Raw genomic sequence first — 19,740 nt, 5'->3', positions numbered from 1 at the left:
TACTACAAAACCCTAAAGTGTTGCCCGTTCAGACATTCTTGATTTGTGGCATTTTTGCTCACGCTTTAATGTGGAATATTTGCCTGAGGAGTCAGAGAGTGAGGCACAAACCAATATTTCAGGGCTTATCAGTGCTTTCAGTAGTTCATTCACTTGTTTCTCTCAAAATCAGTTAAAATGTAAATGGGTTAAAGGGGGTTGTATAGTCAGCAACACACTGATTCCAAGAACCAGCTTCAATTTGTTCACACAAAAACAGGTTTCAGAATTATATTTATTTACATTTAAGTTTAAACATGTAATAAGGATCAGTAAGGATCTCGTTACATTAGAAATGTTTGATGCAGAAGTCAACAAGCTACTATTAAAAAACTAGCTCTCTTGCTGAGCTTGAATGCTTACAAACATCTGTTTTCTGTTGCTGAGAGTGTCCAAGAAGAGGAGGGATTTGTAAAAATGGGAGGGAAGAAGAAACACAGACGTCCATATAAAGAGACAGTAAATGAGAGGAAGGGAGAAGTGGGTGTCTGTACACTTTGCGGGGAGAGTTAAGAATTCAGAAGTAAGTGTGCATGTGAATTCATGTGTCTTGCTATTGCTATTTGAAAATGTTGAGTTTTTCTTAATAAAACTGAAATACTTTTTTATTTTTTAATTCAGGACACTGGAGAAACACCACAACTATTTGAAAAGAGGACAGAGGAGTGGAGGAAAGAGAAAAGATGTTTGGCTGCCAGGGAAGCGGGTTGAGGGTACGGTCCTGGTTTACTCTGATATCAGGGTTAGTTGAGTGTTTGGGGTTCGCAGGGGCTGTTTTTGGCTGGGCATCGCTGGTTTTTGTGCTCAAGACTGAAGGCTACTTCAGAAGTCTGTGTGTAAACATCACAATAAATGGAACAGCTGTTGATGGTCAGTTGAAAATGCAAACATATGCATTGTGTATGCATGTCTAGCTGTTGAAATCTGTGTAGTACATTAAACATTTGCTGTGTGTTAGATTGCAGTAGACAGGATGAGCAACTCTCACTCATCTTCACCATCGCATCCTTCATGAACAACTTCCTCACGCTTCCAAATGGCTTCCTCTTTGACCACTTTGGTACCACAGTTGCCAGGCTACTGGGAATGTAAGTCAGATTTGCATGTGTGTTTGTCTGGCTTGAGTACCATATAACAATAGAAAAAATACAACAACAAAAAAAAGGTAATACTATAGGTATGATGTGAAGTATCCCAGCGCAACTTGCACATACCGTGGTAAATGAATATTGTAATCATTCAGTACTAGGCTATTACCACCTAATGCCATATTGCTGTAGTACTTTTGCAAGGGATGTGTTTCTTTATCCTCTTATTTTAAAGATTTTTTAGTGTTTATATAAACACTATGACTCAAAAAAGCACTACATTTTGAGTATAGTAATAGTTCAAGGCTGTTGTAAAGCTGTTCACTCCCCTGTTATCCATATGTTTGTGCCTCAAAAAGAGAGGAGTGCAGAAAAAGTAGAGAGACCGGTGTGAGAACAGAGGGGTTGATACCAGAGAAAGCAATGATATCGCAGCTGAGGGAAGGAGGAAATTTTGGTAGGACTGAGTGATCTGTGGTGCGTTGAGAAATTTGGATGTTTTCAGCCTCTATAGACATTGCACAATAAGGCGGAAATGACTGAATGTAGTAGTCACCAATTGTATTTGGACACAAGTTCAAGTCAGACAGTACTATTGTGAAATATTATTACAATCTAAAATAACAGTTTGTTTGTTTGTTTTTTTCAAATATTTACTTTAAAAGTATTTTATTCTTGTGATGGCAAAGCTGAATTTTTAGCCTTCAGTGTCACATGATCCTTCAGTAATCATTCTGATTTCTTGCTCAAGAAACATTTCTTAGTATTATCAGTGTTGAAGACAGATATTTATGTGGAAACCATAGCTCATGTAAAAGTCTTTATTGTCACTTTTGAATGCATGGCTGCTGAACAAAATGGTAATGTCTTTTTTTTTAAAAAAAAGGAAAGGTAAGCTATTTAAAGTGTGGCTTTGTCTCTCAGCTCATAAATCTAAATCTGTAATAATAACTCAGTCCATATGTTTACATATGTTTTGAGACAGAAGGGTAGAGAAAACATTAAGTAGGCTCTGTCACGGCACCATTTATTTAACCACTCTCATGTTCTCACTTTGTTATGATTTACTTTACAGATCGGTTTACACTGCAGGAATGTTGTTAATAGCCTTTTCCAGTCCTGGTAAATAGAGTGTTTATCTTTATTTGACCTTTAGTATATTGATACATCTCAGTTTGTTTATAGCCATAACCGATTTTTACTCCTGCAGTGAACTCCATCCTCCTCTTCCCTGCTTTGTCCTTCATTGCTGTGGGAGGAATTCTGTTCTTGGTGACCAACATACAGGTACTGAATATTTCAGCATGCAGTGAAGCTTCAAACCCTTTGTGATACCTAATAACAAATGCACGAGCTGCTACAGTTCTCTAGGAAGCTTTTCTGTTTGTGGTCAGAGAGACCCCAAGGCCTTTTAAGGAATTCAAAAACATGTAACAGTGAGGTATGAGGTAATCTGATTTGAAAAAAAAAAAAAAAAAAAAAAAAAAAAAAAGATTATAAAAAAACTTCCATGACGAATGTTTCTTTACTTATGTTTGGGGTGTTAGAGAAACATGAATGAAGGCTATGAATTTAGGATTTGTTTTTAAATCAGAAAAGGAAATATTCAGATCATCATATGGGACCCCAAACATAAAGACAGTAAAGGTAGATTTGCATGTTTCTTACATTTAAAAATAATGCATTACAAAATTGCGTTACTCCATAAAAAAAGTAACAAATTTTGTTACTTAGTTACTTTTTATGGAAAATAATACATTATGTTACTTATGCTAAAACTACTTTTGTTACTTTTTTTATAACAAAAAAAAAAAAAAGAAAAAGAGCAAAAGAGCAAAAAATACTCCTTTTTCTTGTTTTACATTATATGAACCCTCTAACATAAAGCATAAACCCACACATAATGTCCTCTTGTAGAATATTTTGTGTATGATAAAGCAGAAATCCATCTGCTGTCTTTAGGTAGGAAATCTCTTTGGCATGCACCGCTCCACTATAATTACCCTCTATAATGGGGCCTTTGACTCTTCCTCTGCAGTTTTCCTCATCATCAAGGTAAATAAAACACTTCACATTAAATGATTATGGAAAGATAAGATAGCTAGGGAAACCTTGAATCATAGTAGTCACATCTATCTCTTTCAGTTGCTGTATGAGGATGGAGTCTCTCTGAAAGGATCTTTCCTCTTCTTGGCTTGCTGCAGTGTCATTCATCTGGTCCGGACATTTGTGCTGATGCCTCGAACACATATCCCATACCCGCTTCCAGAGAACTACACCTATGGGTAAACAACACATTCAACAAATCTTCCTTCAGAAACATGCTTCTATGTTAAAATACTGCGCCTTCTCTCAGGGAACATCAGCTACTTATGAAACAGCTGAGTTTTTTAAGGTCTTTATATTAGCTGCAAACAATATGAGAATGTTGGCTGCTGGAAAATACCAGGATGAGCAGTCAGATTTTTGTTTTATATTATTTTATTTCATATTATCTATTTATTTATTTCATATTATCTACTTATTTCTTTTGTCTTGTTTTTTTTTAAGGCAAAATACCTACTTCAGAATTATAGTATTTAGAATGCTTGTTCTTCACAGGTTATCTGTACCCTCTAACAGTGCTTTGCCTCTGTCTGTTTCTTATTTATTGTGGTAGGGTGAACTGTGGAGTGACTCGGGATTATGCAGTTGCAAAGATTGAAGAGAAAAACATCCAAACTTCACAGGCTGAAGAGGAAATGCCATTTGAAGGGACTTCTCCCCAAGGCCAAAACACAGACAAAATGGGTAAGGAAGTATTCAACATTTCACAGTGGTTCCACACTTTTTTTTTTTGTAGCCCATGTGTAGAATAAAGATGACTGTCAAAATCAAAGAAAATATAATTTCTTTACTCTAAGTTACATGATTATATATGGTGAATAACTGTAAATGGCTTAACTTCGTATTATATGTAGTTTTACTGTAAAATGGCATCAAATATATGGTTTTTGCAAGTAAAAACTATGAATTACTATATAATGTATGGTGGAAAACAATAAAAAAAAAAAAAAAAATCCCAGAAGTCCCTGTGTGATAGCACGTGATTATACAATTAATTTTGTTATTGGACAGGCCACTTATGATGAACTTTGATTCATCATTTGGTTTTATTTATTATTTATTGTTAATTCAAGTAGATTTGTATATTAACCTTGTATCGTGTAATGAAGTATACGATTGTAAGTAAACAGAAGGATGTAAGGATGCATTTACTAGTGATTTTACAGTCACATCCTTAAGTGCTTGATCAGACTAAGCTGCAATGTGCATGAAACGACAGTCAACATAACTGCATTATTGTGCTGAAGTTTCTCTGCTATTGTGATTAAGCACGTGCACTTTTACTAATACTTCATTGTGAAACATATCATGTTAAGTGCATCAACACTATGAATGTATCTGTTTTTGTCAGAGCGTAGTTTCAAGAGCTGTTTGCTTTCCTGGTTCTTCTTGTGGCATCTGCTGTGGCTTTCAGTGATGCAGTTGAGACACTACTTGTTCATCGGGACCTTAAACCCAATGCTGAATCATCTGGCCGCTGGAGACCCAGGCCTTGGTATGAATACCGTATTATTCTTATGTCCAGCTATTTATGTGCAGGTGAAGCTATGCCTTTGAGCAGTATGAATAGATATTGTCTGTGTCATGTGCAGTGCTTGAAGTGAAAAAAAAGAAGTGCCGGTACTCTATGCCCCAGTTAACAACAACTATTTATTTATTGCCATTTCTAATCATTCAGACACTGACGCTTTGACTCTGAGTACCGGCAACATGTCAGAAGTGGCGGTATGCACGAAAAAGTGCCAGTACGCAGAAGGCTAAAATACAGAAGTGCCGATACTGCGCACCAGTGTGTACCGACTCACTTCAAGATCGTGTGTACCGACCCACGTCATGTGTGTATCATGAGTTTGAATTCTGTTTTTGTCATTTTCGTGGATGTAAACAGTCATGTTCTTTTTGCTTACAGTCAGTAGCTATACAAATGCTTTTGCATTCACTCAGCTGTGTGGGATCCTGTGTGCCCCCTGGAATGGCCTCATTATGGACCGTCACAAAGGAAAGCAGCGAGAACCAGGTCAACACATATATGCACACATTTCGTTAGGGTCATTTCAAGAAAAATTGAGTTTCTTTTTTTTTTTTTTTTTTTGATCGTATTCGTATTCAGTATATAAAAACATTAGGAAACTCATTCCCTGGTCCAAAAAGACCATTTATTAAATTAAATAACATTTAGATGTAAATGGTCATTTAGTTTGTAAAATACTGTGCTACACAGGACAAAGTGAACAAGAAGCAGACTTGAAGGCAACCATATTGTCTCTGTCGTTGACGGCGCTGCAGTGTGTGCTGTTTTCAGTATGTGCTGCCACCCCCATCCTTCCTTTGCAGTACCTCACCTTCATCCTCCAAGTCCTCAACAGATCCTTCCTCTATGGAGGAAATGCTGCTTTCATCAGTGTGGCGTGAGTCATCACAGGCCCACAAGCAAGCACATTAAAGGGATAGTCCACCCAAAAATTAAAATCAGATGTATATATAAGATGTATATATATATATATATATATATATATATATATATATACTGGCTTCAGTTTTTAAAAAGAAAGAAAAAAATGTCTTTGAAATTACATTAGAGTAAATAACAACAATTAATTTTAGATGTATATTACCCTTGTAAAAAAGAAGTACACTTCAGCTTTTAAAAGGTGTATGAAAATAATAATATATCTTAAAATAATATACTTAAGTGTGATCTGAATTTAATGTGTTCTGACACGTTATTTACAATTAAATGAAAATGTATATTAAAGTTTAAATGTATATTAAATGCGGTTATTTGAACTTAAGAGTGCTTTTTGGTACAATTAAGTTTAGCATGTAATTTTGCAATTACTTCTGTTGTCTTGGTATGGTTATGGTACTGACAAATGTAATGACAAGCATTTTATGGAAAACTAAAAATATACTTTTGTGTAATTTCTACTGAAACCGCTATGTCACATTTGAATATATCTATAATTACACATTAGCAACAATAAAATTGCAATTTAATGCATTTAAAATATGTTAATATGTTTTAACTGTGATTTAAAAAAAACACACACTATAAAATTATAATAATTAACATATGTAAGTGTTTTAAGATCCAGTGATGACAGTTTAGTCTCTGTAAGTTCACTTAAGTGGCCATTTACTTCATTTATGTTAGATTATCCTCAACTACAGGTACACTTTTTCACAAAGGTATGTGTCTATAAGTAAGAGAAAAGAGTTCTGGGTATTAATAGTTTATGTGTAATTGTGAATGTCTTAAATGTATTTTTTTTTTTTTTTTTTTTTTCAGGTTTCCATCCGTACACTTTGGAAAGCTATTTGGAATGGTGATGGCTCTTTCAGCCATCGTCTCACTGCTCCAGTATCCCTGCTTCACCCTTATTAAAGGACCACTGGGTGGAGACCCCCTTTATGTAAGCTTCTAAATGCTTTAAGTGTGTCTTAACCCCAAGTGCTTGAACATTGTGATAAGGTCACATTAGCAAAATTTCACTGGCAAAAAAATATCCATTGTAAGCTTCAAAATAAGATACAGCTGTTTATGTTTCGAAATCCTCTAGCCCTAAGTCATGAAAGGCATTTGTTTGGCAGATATAGATTCAGCATATTTGTCATTCTTCTGAGAAATTTGAAACGGTTCTTTTCACACACCCATCAAGAAAAAAACACAAGAACTGTTTATTTAAAGAATTTCTGACCATTTAAAAACCATTGTTTTAGATCAATAGTGTTGATTGAACTGTAATAATTGATTTCTCTAGGTGAACATCGGTCTGACCGTTCTGAGTCTCCTAGCCTTCATCAACCCTCTTTATGTTTATCTGCACTGTCGACGTCAAGCAGCCCAACGAGCCAGTTCCAACAAAAGTGCCTCTTCATAAGGGGAATATCAACCTGACCTATGACTTTTAAAACTGGTTTCTATTTCTTATTAGGGTTTCTTTACAAAACTACACAAAAAATGTACGGGGTAAAGAAATATTTTACTAACCTTTCAGTGCCCTGTTTTGCAGAGGTTGACTCTTGACCGTATGATGGTATGCAATGTATAATTTTTGCTGATTATAGCAGGAAATTGACCGCTTCCCCAAGCTCTTTACTATTTTTCTTTCTCTTTTGCACATTAGTTGTTGGATCTTGATGTAAGAACATTACACTAAGATGTAAGAACATTACACTCTAGATGTAAGTACATTACACTAAGAAAATATCTTCCTGAACATCATCCTGAACAGTATTTTACAAACTTAATATACAACTGTTGAATAGAAAACTGTTTTTGTTGCAGAAAAGAAAGAAAGAAAGAAAGAAAGAAAGAAAGAAAGAGATCAGAATAAGAAAGCTACTCTACTAAAAAAGTAATAGATTTAAAATGCATTTATTTCATACTAAGTATAGCTTAAGTCTATTAACATATTTACTGACATATTGCTCAAGACTCACTGACATAAAAAAATATATTTTTTATTGTAATTGCACAATGCACATTTCTTAATATTAAGCCTAAATATGATGAGGATTGTATGATTTTAAATAATATCTTTAAATGCAAAATATTTAAAGTGTAGCTAAAGTGTACTTGCAATAGTTCCACTTTAGCACAAATATGTTTTATGTATACCTTTAGTTGGACTTCAGAACTACTTCCACACAATTAAAGTGCATGAAGTACAAAATTAGTTGTTCCAATTTAGCAGACTTTAAATATAACAGTTTAGTATACTAAAAGTACAGTTGCAGAGTATTTTTATTAAGTACATAATATGTAAATGTATTTGTAGTACACTTAGCTTGAAATAAATGTATTTTAAATATATTTTAGTATTTTATTTTTCACTAGGGTAGAGATAAAAAAAAATAAAAATATGTGATATGACATGCATTTGTTGACCAAGCAAGGGGAGACATGTCTGCAAATGTATCTATCTTCTAGTAAATACCAATTGTATCTTTAGCTTACTATAACACCAACTAAACAGTTAATCCATACGTGTGCATTTAGATTTCCTTTCCCAGCAAATGTTTACATACTCGTTTGTTGTAGGAGCCCTCTGCTGGACACTGTCTTAAACATCCTCATCGGTACTTCCTACCGAGATAGCTGTTAGTCGGTCTGCTGTCTGTGAGATCTTTTTTTTTGTTTTGTTTTTTTTCACAAATACATTAGTATTACTCTAAATAAAGGGAATTTTTATAAGAAGTTAAAGAAAATTGACTGAATTTGTTAGTGTAAGTAAGTTTGTTCATAAGAAAATCTAGCCTGAACCTGTAAACGCGATAGAGCTTTCTGTTTGGACGTGTGCCCATATGACTTTGGTTCTGTATAAAGGGCCCGTTATAGGATGCCAAAAAGTGAAGAACAGTACAAATTAAATAAGCCAGCCAGTCATGCCATTAAAAGATTTGTGAATCAGAATTACATGTGGTTTAAAGCCATATAACCACATTTTTCTACATTTGTTACAGATGTAAAGCATCCACCCATGTGCACCAGCAGATGGCGCACATGAAGGTGTTTTGTAAAAAGCTTTGCGCATTACACAAATAAACTCAAAACTCATTTGGGATGTGACATGGTCTGACATCGCCACTAAAAATACTAATGAACATAAAAGACAGAAATAGATAGACGAGGGCGGCGGTGTAAAATGACTGATTGTGAAACTTAGTCAGTGAGATGAATGTGACAGAGACGGAAAGGCTCTAAAAATTACTATAAATGGAAGTACTGGGATTTAAGGAAGCACAACAAAAACATTGGTTATAATAAGTGCTTTGAGATGGTCTTAAGATTGGAAGAATAAAGAAAAAAGGGAAACTTTCTTCTACTTAAACATTAATATGATTTCTGTACTCATTGTAGGCATATTTGGTCCATCATCATTCACTAATACTGAAATGTGACGTAAACACCTTCCTTATTATTATTTGCTCACTTAGTCTTGACTTTATACTCCCCAGACCCCCATTGGGTCTTAAATTTGCATTTATAGATTCATAACATGCTTTTATGCAAAATGACTATTCTGTACGTTCTCCTTGGACTTGTTTATCTATGGGTCTCATGTTTGTGTTGCCATAATTCATTCATGTGTGTTGTCCTTTTGCCATGCTATTTCTAGGGTCTGATAGAGCTTACCTTGCCACAGTACCTGCATCCATTTTTCTTTCTTGTTGACCTTGCATTATGTTCTGACAGTGGTCTGTCTGCTTCTGGGGTCTTGGCTTAGTACTCAGTAGAAAATGTTTTTTTTAGCCTTCCTGTTGTTCCCATTTCCTATCTGAGCCTTGCACATCAACTTGTTGTCCCCATAAGTTTCTATGTTGTGGACAGGCAGGTTATTGCTAGTTTTTGCACTGTCCAACCTCCTTATAGGACAATCTGCTGGTAGGAGTTTAATTATGCATACCACCCGGCAACAATTTAGTGCTGTTAGTTTCCTTAACCAGTAGGTATGAATCATATCAGGGCCTGATGTTGTTCAAATTTTCTGTCCTTGGATGTCTGCTATTTTGAACGTAACTGTCTCTATTGTGAGCAATCAGTGGATTTGTGTCAGATCTGCACGTGTTCTCTTAAGGTGTCGCAGCTGTAAGTGGACATCTTTGAAAAAAGAGGGAATTACTCATGTGGAGTCTTTTGTTCTTGTTGTATCTCTGCTGTTGTTGTGTTGTAAGCCTTAGCTGATCAGTATCTAGGCCTTTAATTAGAGGCATTGTGTTATTTCAGTAGCCAGTTACTATGACCCATCTTTACTCCATTCTGTAGCTCAGCCATCCCACAGAATTGACACTTTGTGACTTTCCCTTTCTCAGTGAAGCATCTTAAGGATCACTTCATCATGATTTAAAAGTGTTTGGGAGATAAATGTTGTAAAAAATAAAGATAAAATGTTTTTTTTTTCTTTTATTTTGTGGATAGTAGCAGGTTGATTTGTTGATCTCTGCCAACAGCTTGTACCATTAACTGTGTTCTCTCTCTAATACACATTCCCTTCATCCCTCTGCATCATTAATTCTGCGTCATGATGGCTTGAGATATGACAGGGACAGCCTTTGTATAAAAATAGAGACGTATGAATGAATAGACAGCAGATAGACAGATGAGGGAGGCAGTAAAAACTGGAGGTAAATATTAGTCAGCGAGAAAAAGATGACAGAGTGATGATAAGGTTCTGCTCCCTATTAAGTGTATAAACCGTAGGAGTACAGCAGTCATTTATTTAGAAAAAAAAACAAAAACAGGTCAGACAGCTAAGTATAGATGTAAACAGAGTTGCCAGTATTAAACAGGTGGGAGAACATTTTGTTGGGGGAGGGACACATTTCCATTAGATTCCTTTTTTTTTTTTCTTTATGAATGGGTCACTGAATCATTGGCTCACACAATTCGTTCAAAAAGTGGATTCATTCAGTAACTAAAAACTCAACAGACACAACAAACTTTGTCTGAGGTGGTTTTCATTGGCCAAATTAAGCAAAACAGACAATATTCACAATACTGTGTCTTAAATTTAACAGTGTTAACTGCTTTATTGTATAACATTAATATCACATTTTCAGTTATGCAGATATTTGGTAAAAATAGTAGCCTACTCTTGCTGTTGTGATATTGCTAAATTATATTTTGACAAATATAATACAAAATAATAATAATAATAATAATAATAATAATAATAATAATTGCTGTATCACACAATCAGCTGTTGTCCTGCATTATGTTCATTAGCAACTGCATGCGATGTAAGCGAACATACATTAATAATTATTATTTCCAAAATGAATCACACCAAATTACCATCTTAAATTTGGGAGCCCATAGTATGAGACAGAAAACAGCTGAAAAAGAACTTTAACTTAAACAGTTTAGTTGTAAAGAGGTTGTAGCTGTAAAACATGCATCCAATGAGGTGTCAGTACAGAATCCAAAACCACAGCTACCACTGGGATGAATAGCCATCTAAGCCATCAATAGGTTATTGGCTATATCCAGAATGATCCCCTGTACTCCAGTTGTGGCTAGAAGGGATACAGCTTCGACCGGAAACTAACAATGAAATGAACTGTTCTACCTGTTTGTTTGTTTTTTTTTTTTAACATCTACACCTACCCCAACCCTAAACTTAGCCCTTACTATAATACAAAAACAATATTATTTTTGTACAGTGTGACAAAAATAACGTTAGATTGACGTGCGCATGCCCAGTAGCTAGAGCTGTATCCCTTCTAGCCTTAACCCTGTACTCCACATTATTCCCCTATATAGTCGGCTTAATAAATGAATAATAAACAAGTGTGTGATTTGGACACAGAGTGTACTGGTAGTGCGGCAAATGCCATCTTCTGGCGAGTCTCAGGAATTCATAGCCCTTCAGTTTACATCTGTTATACACTACTAATTGAGGTGCATTTTGGGATTGAATGCTTGTCTTTGATAATGTCCACTATGGTTTCGAACACCAAATGGCTGTCCCACGAATAATCCACATTTGAACTAAAACTTGCCAATTTTAAATCTAATTTAAATTGTTTTGAAACAGTTGTAGGAAGGGTCTTGAAACAACTAAAAACTATCTAATAGGATCTTATTTGATTGATGAAATTCCTTTTGGATTTGATTTTATATTTAGAACCCTAGTGGTGGTGACCAGTGTTGGGGGTAACGCATTACAAGTAACGCAAGTTACGTAATATTATTACTTTTTCCAATTAGCTAGTAAAGTAACGCATTACTTTTTAATTGACCAGAAAACATCTGAGTTAATTTTTTTCAAATAAGTAATGCCAGTTTTCCCCCATTTATTGATTAAAAGCTCTCCTGTCCCCATATTGAGAGAAACTGGGAGTAAGATGTTAGTTTTAGAATAAATGTGAACATGCATTAATTCATCTCACTCACAAAAACAGATTCAGTATTCCTCAAAATGAATAAAAACAGTGAAATTCAACTCAGAATATGATGCAAACCTGCAATAATTAAATGTTAAATGATACAAATACCCTTTATGCATTTAATCCCATTTTATTAACCAATGTCTTTGCTGCCGACCTTCGATGATCCAATTCAACCATACTAATAAGCAAAAATTACTCAAGATAATCTAACATTTGTTTTCCTTTTTTTTTTTTTTTGCTGAAAGAGTTGACATTTTTTTCTTCTGCGGACTACTATACAGACGTGAATTTATTTTTATCAAAGCCTGAGGCTTTTGGTGTGAAAAGGCTTTTACATTTGCCAAAAATATAACTTTTTATCTTAAAAACAAACAAGCAAGCCCTGCCCAGATTTAAAAAGTAACGCAAAAGTAAAGTAACACATTACTTTCCATAAAAAGTAATTAGTTACTTTTTTAGGGATTAACTTAATATTGTAATGCATAACTTTTAAAAGTAACTTTCCCCAACACTGGTGGTGACATTGAAATCATTTTTGCTTATAATCTTAGATTCTTACTTCTGATGACTGTATTTAGGCTTCAAATTTTATAAAAGATATGCTCAGTTGTGAAGATAATCCTGACTGTTATCCACAAGCAAACAGGAAAATCCTGTAATTGTTTCTGCTGATTGAACCAAGGTGATGACTGAACTTTTGGACTATAAAAACATAATTCCTGCAGTACTTTATTGTAGACAACCTGCATGGAAACCACATTTTTGCTGTTGGCACAGAAATTGCACACTTTATTTTTAAGAGCTAAAACTGTGACACAAAATCATGTACACTACGAGATTTATATTAAGATTTTCTGGTTGTCAACCTCTGTAAGAAGGCACACATGTACAGTACAAAGCTGAAAAACATGCTCATGGCATTAGAACAAAACATTCAGAGTTGAGTTGCTCAGTAACGGTTGGCAACTGTAAAGGACACACATATGAACTGACATGCACACACAAGCATGTACACACTCTCCCCAAACCCGTCTGTTGCTCTTTAAAGCGTGTGTCACTGCCCCAAGTGGTGAGGGGGAGTGTGGTCATCTGTCTGATCTTGCCTCATGTATGTATGTCTAGTATGTGTGTGTGTGTGTGTGTGTGTGTCTCTTCCCCCACGGCCCCCTGCAGCGCTGAGAATGTGCAGTGATGAGTTAGCTGGTGGGCTAAGATTATTGTGCACAGTACATAGTCCAAGCTTGGCTGCATTGTTTCTGCAAAGCACACAAAGAACAAAGGGCACATATGACGAGGAGTGACCTACTTCTGTGTGTATGATTCTGCAGGCTGTGTCCCATACCCCATGATCCCCTGCCCTAACCTTTGATTCTCAGTGATGAGTGAGCTTGTGGGTACAGATTAAACTGTGTGTATTTGTGTGTGTATATGATATTCAGTGTTTGTCATGTGATATTTCATGAAGTCCACTGAGAGAAAGAGTAGGAGGAGTACAAGAACTGTAAAAAGTGTGCATATTTGCACATGCACATGCACATGACTGCATCTTGGCAGAGCGGATTGTATGTGTGTGTGTGTGTGTGTACAATTGTGATTAGAAGATGCATAATATAATTTATTATTTTTTTTTTTATAAAAAAATAAGTCGATAAGAAAATCCCCACAAAGATACAAAAACAAACGTGTGTATTTGCATGTGTCATGACACGGGTACACAGGTGTGTGTGTGCAGATGGGCTGCATCATGCTGAAGTTGGAACGCACTGACCTCAGTCACGGTCAGGGAACAGAACTCTGACTCAGTGCAGCCCACACACATGACACTTGCACACAAATGCATACATGAATTTCTAAGACTTATTTTACACAACTGTTTACACGTACAGCAGCTTTTTGTCTAAAAATGCAGCTCTGGAAACTAAAAACTCTGCACTACCATTGAGTCCTTATAGTAAAAATATTCTAAAGGAATTTCAGGTTATCTAGGTCCTTATTAGATTACTAGAATCCTCTTGGGTATGCTTTTATATTTAGAACCCTAATGGTATTGGATTCTTATAATATTTGTTGCTTGATGTTTAAAAGAAATCACAAAGGCAGCTATAGGGGTTTTAAAATTCATAAAGATTTTTGTTAGAATCACGTCAAGCCTATGCCTATACTGTATCATATTTGATACACAAAGTTCTAAGTCTCTAAATTATCAGCAACAATATATATATATATATATATATATATATATATATAAATCCCATGAAACGAAAAAAAACGGTAAATGCATACCTAACTTCCTTTAAAAGTTAAAGATGCTTCCGGTTTAGGTGGTGTTACAGTTTTGACAGCTGTCAAGTGTGAGAAGAACTTTCACAACTTTATGCTTCCAGCTACTTATTATCATGGTTTCAAAAAAGAGGTGAAAAGAAAACACACCACATGCTCTGTTGTAGGCTACTAAAACAATCTCTCTCTCGTCTTCGGCTTGCTCCCTTTATCAGGGATCGCCACAGTACAATCCGCACAGCCGATTTGGCAGGCTACTAAAACAATAAACAATACTAAATAGAAAATGTATCATTAATGTATAATTAAATATGTATCATCTATAATGTACATCTGTACATCTATAATGTAAATGTATAATTAATTACATAATTCCATCATAGTGTAAATGACTATGATCGTCTAAAATCTATATTCGGATTCTTTACGAATCCATATTATGAATATTAAGAAATACCTCATTTTTCACTGTGTATTTGGTGAATTTTTGTATTTATACCTCTGTCATAACAAACCTATGATAATCTATCATACACAGATACATTTATATCATAATGTTACTTGCCATACCTGAATTCGGACAAATTATAATCTAATTTGTCAAAAGTGTATGTAAAAGTATAGTTTCTCGTCAGTTAACCTTATCTGTAGCCTACACACTGATTTCATAAATGAGGTTGTATTCTAGCCTGTTTACTAATACGACTCTAGAGAAAAGAACAGTCATCTATGCAAAACAACCGTTAGAGTTATTTAGTCATCCCCCTCAATACACTCACTCAGACACAGTCCGGTTTCCGCCCCTCACCTACGTGCAGTTCGCCCGCGCGCACGTTACGTATGAGAGATTCCGTTGCTTCCCCACGTCCGTGGGCAGCCGGTGCTGGACTATAAACGCTCCCGGGGTGCGCGTCGCTCCTCAGTCGCAGTCGACTCGAGCACCAGAGCTGACCGTTAGAGCAGATAGCAGCTTGCGCTTAGGCTAACTCGCTCTCGGTTTGGATTTTGGGATGGAAACTCGTTCGGCTGCGCGGAGCGCTCGCGTCTCCAACACTCTTACCTTCAAGAGTAAGTACCAACTTTGCATTGTAATTATTAGTTCATGTTTAATGATTATGTATTATTTACTTTGAGGCATAATTCTAGACATTATTTATATAAAAATGCATTTTTGATTAAAACATTTTATATGTTTGTTAGATGTGTATTGATGTCCATTTAAAGACATTTAATTGCATATTTAACCTTATATTGTGAATTTCACAAGCTGCAAACATAAATATAAATAAATGTAGTAGCGATAGTAATTACTTTTGTTTGATACATATTTATTGATAGATAATTATATTTTGTATACATGCAAACACATAAAAATAAATTATATGCACTAATAAAGATAAATAATATATACACAGTTCTGTACATGTTTACAAAAACGAGTATGCAGTTATGCAAAAAGGAAACACAGTAAAAAATAAAAATAATAATACAAAAAAATAAAAAATAAAAAAAATAAAATTCCACATTAGTGCAGTGGATTAGTACATCTTGTCCTGGAAGGGATGTGGAGTGACCAGGTCATGGGTCAGGTAATAGGAAAATCTTGTGCAGGCAACATGAATGCACACTGCATGATTAATTTACGCCATGCGTGTCTTTAAGCGCCATGTTATTGTGTAGAGTCACCGATCCCCATGAGGTCCCCTCTTAAATATTCAAGAGCTGCAGTAATTGAATCAGGTTCGGTTTCACAAACCTGAAGTTAATCTGCCCTTTTTGTTTCACGCACTCTTAGGCACTGTTCTGTTCTGTCCTGGATGGACATGGACAGAGGGAGTCTTTCCTAGAACTGCTTTCTTCAAGGGGGATATATCTGGACATTACTTAATCCAGTAATGATAAAGGCTAACAAATAGCAGCTGTTTTGTTGTATTTAATCCAGCACAATAAACGGCAAAGTGTTTCCTCATGACTGCATCCCTCCAGATGTGGAACATCTTCTTCTCAAATGTAAACACAAACATCGTGTTAAATCTACCTCTTTTTCACTCCACAGGTGGTTTGTCTCTTTGGTTGGTGATATGGTTGTTGGCTTGTCGCTGTGCACCGGGTAAGGCGTGTCCCAGGTTGTGTGTATGCTACCATATGCCCATGACTGTGAGCTGTCAGTCTCAGAACTTCACTACTGTTCCTGCCGGCGTGCCCTATGACTCTCAGCGTGTTTTCTTGCAGAACAACCGTATCACTGAGCTCAGAGCCGACTCCTTTGGCTTCGAAACACAGGTGAGTGCGAATCTGTGAATAAACATCATGCTAAAAATTTTTTGTGTGAAGATTTGCAGTAAGCAGAGATTTACCCTTTGCCTTTACTTTCTGAATCCGCAGGTCCTATGGCTATACTCCAATAACATCACATGGATTGAAGCAGGTGCATTCAGTAATCTGCGTGTACTAGAGGAACTAGATTTGAGTGACAACCCATCATTGCGCAGGCTGGATGGGGGTGCATTTAGGGGGCTGGAGCGCTTGCAGAGTCTACACATGCACCGCTGCCACTTGACCGAGCTGCCCGCTGACCTCTTCCACAAGCTATACAGCTTGCAATTCCTCTACCTGCAGGAGAACCAGCTGAACCACCTTCCAGATGGCCTCTTTTCTGACCTGGTCAACCTCACCCACCTGTTCCTGCATGGCAATCGCATCCGTGTCCTGTCTGAAAATGCCTTCCGTGGCCTGGTGAATCTTGACCGCCTGTTGCTGCATGACAACCGCATCCGACAAGTCCATCGGCGAGCCTTTCGTGACCTGGGCAGATTGACAATCCTCTATCTCTTCAACAACTCTCTGCAGGAGCTTCCAGGCCAGGTGTTGAAGGATACATCATCGGTGCAGTTTCTCAGGCTCAATGCTAACCCCTGGACCTGCGGCTGTGAAGCTAGGTCGCTATGGGAGTGGTTCCGCAAAGCTCGGATCTCCAGCTCAGACCTAACTTGCTCTTCACCAGCCCCTCGTAAAGGACAGGACCTGAGGTTCCTGCGGGAGCTGGACTTCGCCCTCTGCCCATTGCCTGACCCAGGATCCCTGGCTGGCACTACAACCACCACCTTCAGCACCAAGACCCGTTGGTGGTTCTCAAAGAACAAACCAGCCTCATCATCCAAGAGCCACTTTCACAAGAGCAGCGAGACCCTTAAGGCCTTTCCATTCACCTCTGTTAAACATCCCTCATCTTCATCATCCTCCTTCTCATCCAAGTATGATCTCACTGTGGAGGAGGCTGCCTTACCCAAGCTAGAGCCTGAAGAGTACTGGGCAAATTATGGCAATGAGGATGCAGCCTCAGTCCGCTGTTTTGAGCTTGAATGTCCACCAGGTTATGACTCTCCCATTCTCCCATCTTCCTCTTCGCCTTCACTTCTACCCTTCCTCTCGCTCACAGCACTCACTCTCTTTTTTCACCTTCTCTTCGGCTGAGTTTTCCTTCTCCTCCTCTTTCTCTTCTGTTATGCTCCACTACCTTTCTCCTGCAATTGGGCTTATGCTAATAAGCGCATACAAGCAGCCATGTAGGAAAGGGTGACCAGACTGGCACACAACAACATATTAAACCCAACACACACTGTGCAATTCATAAAGTACAACAGAGACAGGGCTACTGCATACATGCACTCCCAGCAGGCTTTGTAACACCACCTCAAGTCTCGTCCTTCTCTAAAATCAGAGAACACAGGACAAGTAGAGGGGCAAAGAAAATGGGAGTGATGTGGAAAATAGACTAGAGGTAAATGTCAGAGATGGCGGGGAAAGTCTATACATTGAGAGGAAAACTCTCATGCTGACAAGTGAGACTATGTCAGTTCATCACATCATCATGTAAATAAGAACATACACAGATTAGACTTACTTTTCCAGGTGACTGTCAGTAGATTAGAGAGTAGATCTCTTTGTCTTTTTGGTGATTGTTGGATATTAAGCCAGATATGTTATCACACAGTGGCTCCAAAAAGTATGTAGACACATGCTACAATGTCCAAATTTCAGGAAGAACATTTCACTAAAAAGTTAATGCTTAAAATTTTAAAACAATGGAGATATTGTTTTTGGATTAATTCTGATTGTCATAGTGAAATGTGCATAGCTGAAGTGGTTAACTAAAAGCAGATGCCACTTGCTTTGATATTTTTATTCCTAATGCAATAAAATGTTTTAGGAGTGGTTTAAATGTCCAGATCTATTTGGTGCCACTGTAAACAATAGGATGAACAGATAGCTAATGGAATAACTGACTAACAAAGGCCGCCATGAATGTTTTTCATTTGTTAAAACCGTGTTAAGTACTTTAGGTTGTGTTAGTTAATCTGAGTTGTGCCAGGTACTTTAAGTATCAGGTGAAGTCAGGGCAGGAAGTCAATGTTTAATTCAACCTGTAAAACTCAGGAACCACTTGAGCTGAAAGATTTGTGTTTTCTCTGTGTGTCAGATAATGTGTGCATAGTCTTTCTCTCTGAGTAAGTTTACAGAAGGGAAATGTCAAACACAAACATGCTTTGTCTAAAAAACTTGTACATAAAACCATCATGAATAAATATTCATTATTATCAAGTGTTTTATTGAGTGATCACTTGTTGCAGTGTTTGATCTGTTGGTGTGTGGGTGTGTGTGTTTAAGCATTATCTGAGCAGATGGTGATGGAGAGGCAATTAGGTTTTTAAATCTCACCTCAGTGTTAAAATTGCGAAAATACAGTTTTTAAGTCCTTAATAGAGCTTTCGGGTAGCTGTCAATATGCATATTTACTTGGTTAATAAACACAAGCTAACATTAAATTATAAAGTCATTCCTCTATTATTTAGAATTTCTCACCTGATATGTCACTAGACAACACCCTTCAGCAATAGAAGTAATCTGAAACCCCTAGAAGAAAAGTGTATTGCTCAGAGACTGCACTTTCATAGCATAGTGATGTTTAATTTAGGAATCAGCTTTATCTCTGATGCTTTTCTATTCATTTAGAAATCAGAAATAAAATAAATGAAACAAAGTACTAAAATAATAATTATATAAAAAAGGTATACTAATGTAGATAGCAAATTACAATCTGACCATTACAAACACTTGGGACACTTGAAAGGAAACAGATCATTTTCTTGGGATAAACAGGAGACTTTCTAATTCAACTCTCATTGTAACAACTGAGGTTTTAAATAGATCTTTCCTACGTCCATACGTGTGCGTACGAACTTTCAAAATAACTTGACTGGAAATTTCTCCTCTGAAGACGCACTTGCTCTATTCTCCCACAGAGTGCTATTTGTTCTAGGCTTTCTGTTTG

The 19,740-nt window shown here is 36.5% G+C and overlaps 2 protein-coding genes across 2 annotated transcripts; both read left to right on the top strand.

Moving 5' to 3' along the window:
* The first annotated feature begins 451 nt into the window (after positions 1 to 451).
* slc43a3b (solute carrier family 43 member 3b) lies at positions 452 to 9,073 on the top strand. The gene is made up of 13 exons (XM_051127764.1): positions 452 to 562; positions 661 to 909; positions 998 to 1,127; positions 2,203 to 2,249; positions 2,338 to 2,414; positions 3,090 to 3,182; positions 3,273 to 3,412; positions 3,787 to 3,917; positions 4,585 to 4,728; positions 5,143 to 5,250; positions 5,455 to 5,641; positions 6,523 to 6,646; positions 6,995 to 9,073. The coding sequence occupies exons 2-13, from the start codon at positions 723 to 725 to the stop codon at positions 7,112 to 7,114; spliced, it is 1,488 nt and encodes a 495-aa protein (XP_050983721.1). The 5' UTR covers positions 452 to 562; positions 661 to 722; the 3' UTR covers positions 7,115 to 9,073.
* Positions 9,074 to 15,059: 5,986 nt separating this feature from the next.
* rtn4rl2b (reticulon 4 receptor-like 2b) lies at positions 15,060 to 19,006 on the top strand. The gene is made up of 3 exons (XM_051128452.1): positions 15,060 to 15,476; positions 16,465 to 16,691; positions 16,794 to 19,006. The coding sequence occupies exons 1-3, from the start codon at positions 15,419 to 15,421 to the stop codon at positions 17,880 to 17,882; spliced, it is 1,374 nt and encodes a 457-aa protein (XP_050984409.1). The 5' UTR covers positions 15,060 to 15,418; the 3' UTR covers positions 17,883 to 19,006.
* Positions 19,007 to 19,740: the final 734 nt, after the last annotated feature.

The sequence above is a fragment of the Labeo rohita genome, chromosome 14, assembly GCF_022985175.1.
Source record: "Labeo rohita strain BAU-BD-2019 chromosome 14, IGBB_LRoh.1.0, whole genome shotgun sequence".
Taxonomy (NCBI): Eukaryota; Metazoa; Chordata; class Actinopteri; order Cypriniformes; family Cyprinidae; genus Labeo; species Labeo rohita.
The sequence above is the reverse complement of the archived record's forward strand: the minus strand, read 5'-3'. Positions and strand labels throughout refer to the sequence as shown.

Excerpts from the sequence above, each read along its gene's own strand:
- slc43a3b (XM_051127764.1), top strand. The coding sequence starts at position 723 with ATGTTTGGCTGCCAGGGAAGCGGGTTGAGGGTACGGTCCTGGTTTACT. Across the intron at positions 2,250-2,337 it reads AATAGCCTTTTCCAGTCCTG|TGAACTCCATCCTCCTCTTC; the intron begins GTAAATAGAGTG and ends TTACTCCTGCAG. Across the intron at positions 3,413-3,786 it reads CCAGAGAACTACACCTATGG|GGTGAACTGTGGAGTGACTC; the intron begins GTAAACAACACA and ends TTATTGTGGTAG.
- rtn4rl2b (XM_051128452.1), top strand. The coding sequence starts at position 15,419 with ATGGAAACTCGTTCGGCTGCGCGGAGCGCTCGCGTCTCCAACACTCTT. Across the intron at positions 15,477-16,464 it reads CAACACTCTTACCTTCAAGA|GTGGTTTGTCTCTTTGGTTG; the intron begins GTAAGTACCAAC and ends TTCACTCCACAG. Across the intron at positions 16,692-16,793 it reads CCTTTGGCTTCGAAACACAG|GTCCTATGGCTATACTCCAA; the intron begins GTGAGTGCGAAT and ends CTGAATCCGCAG.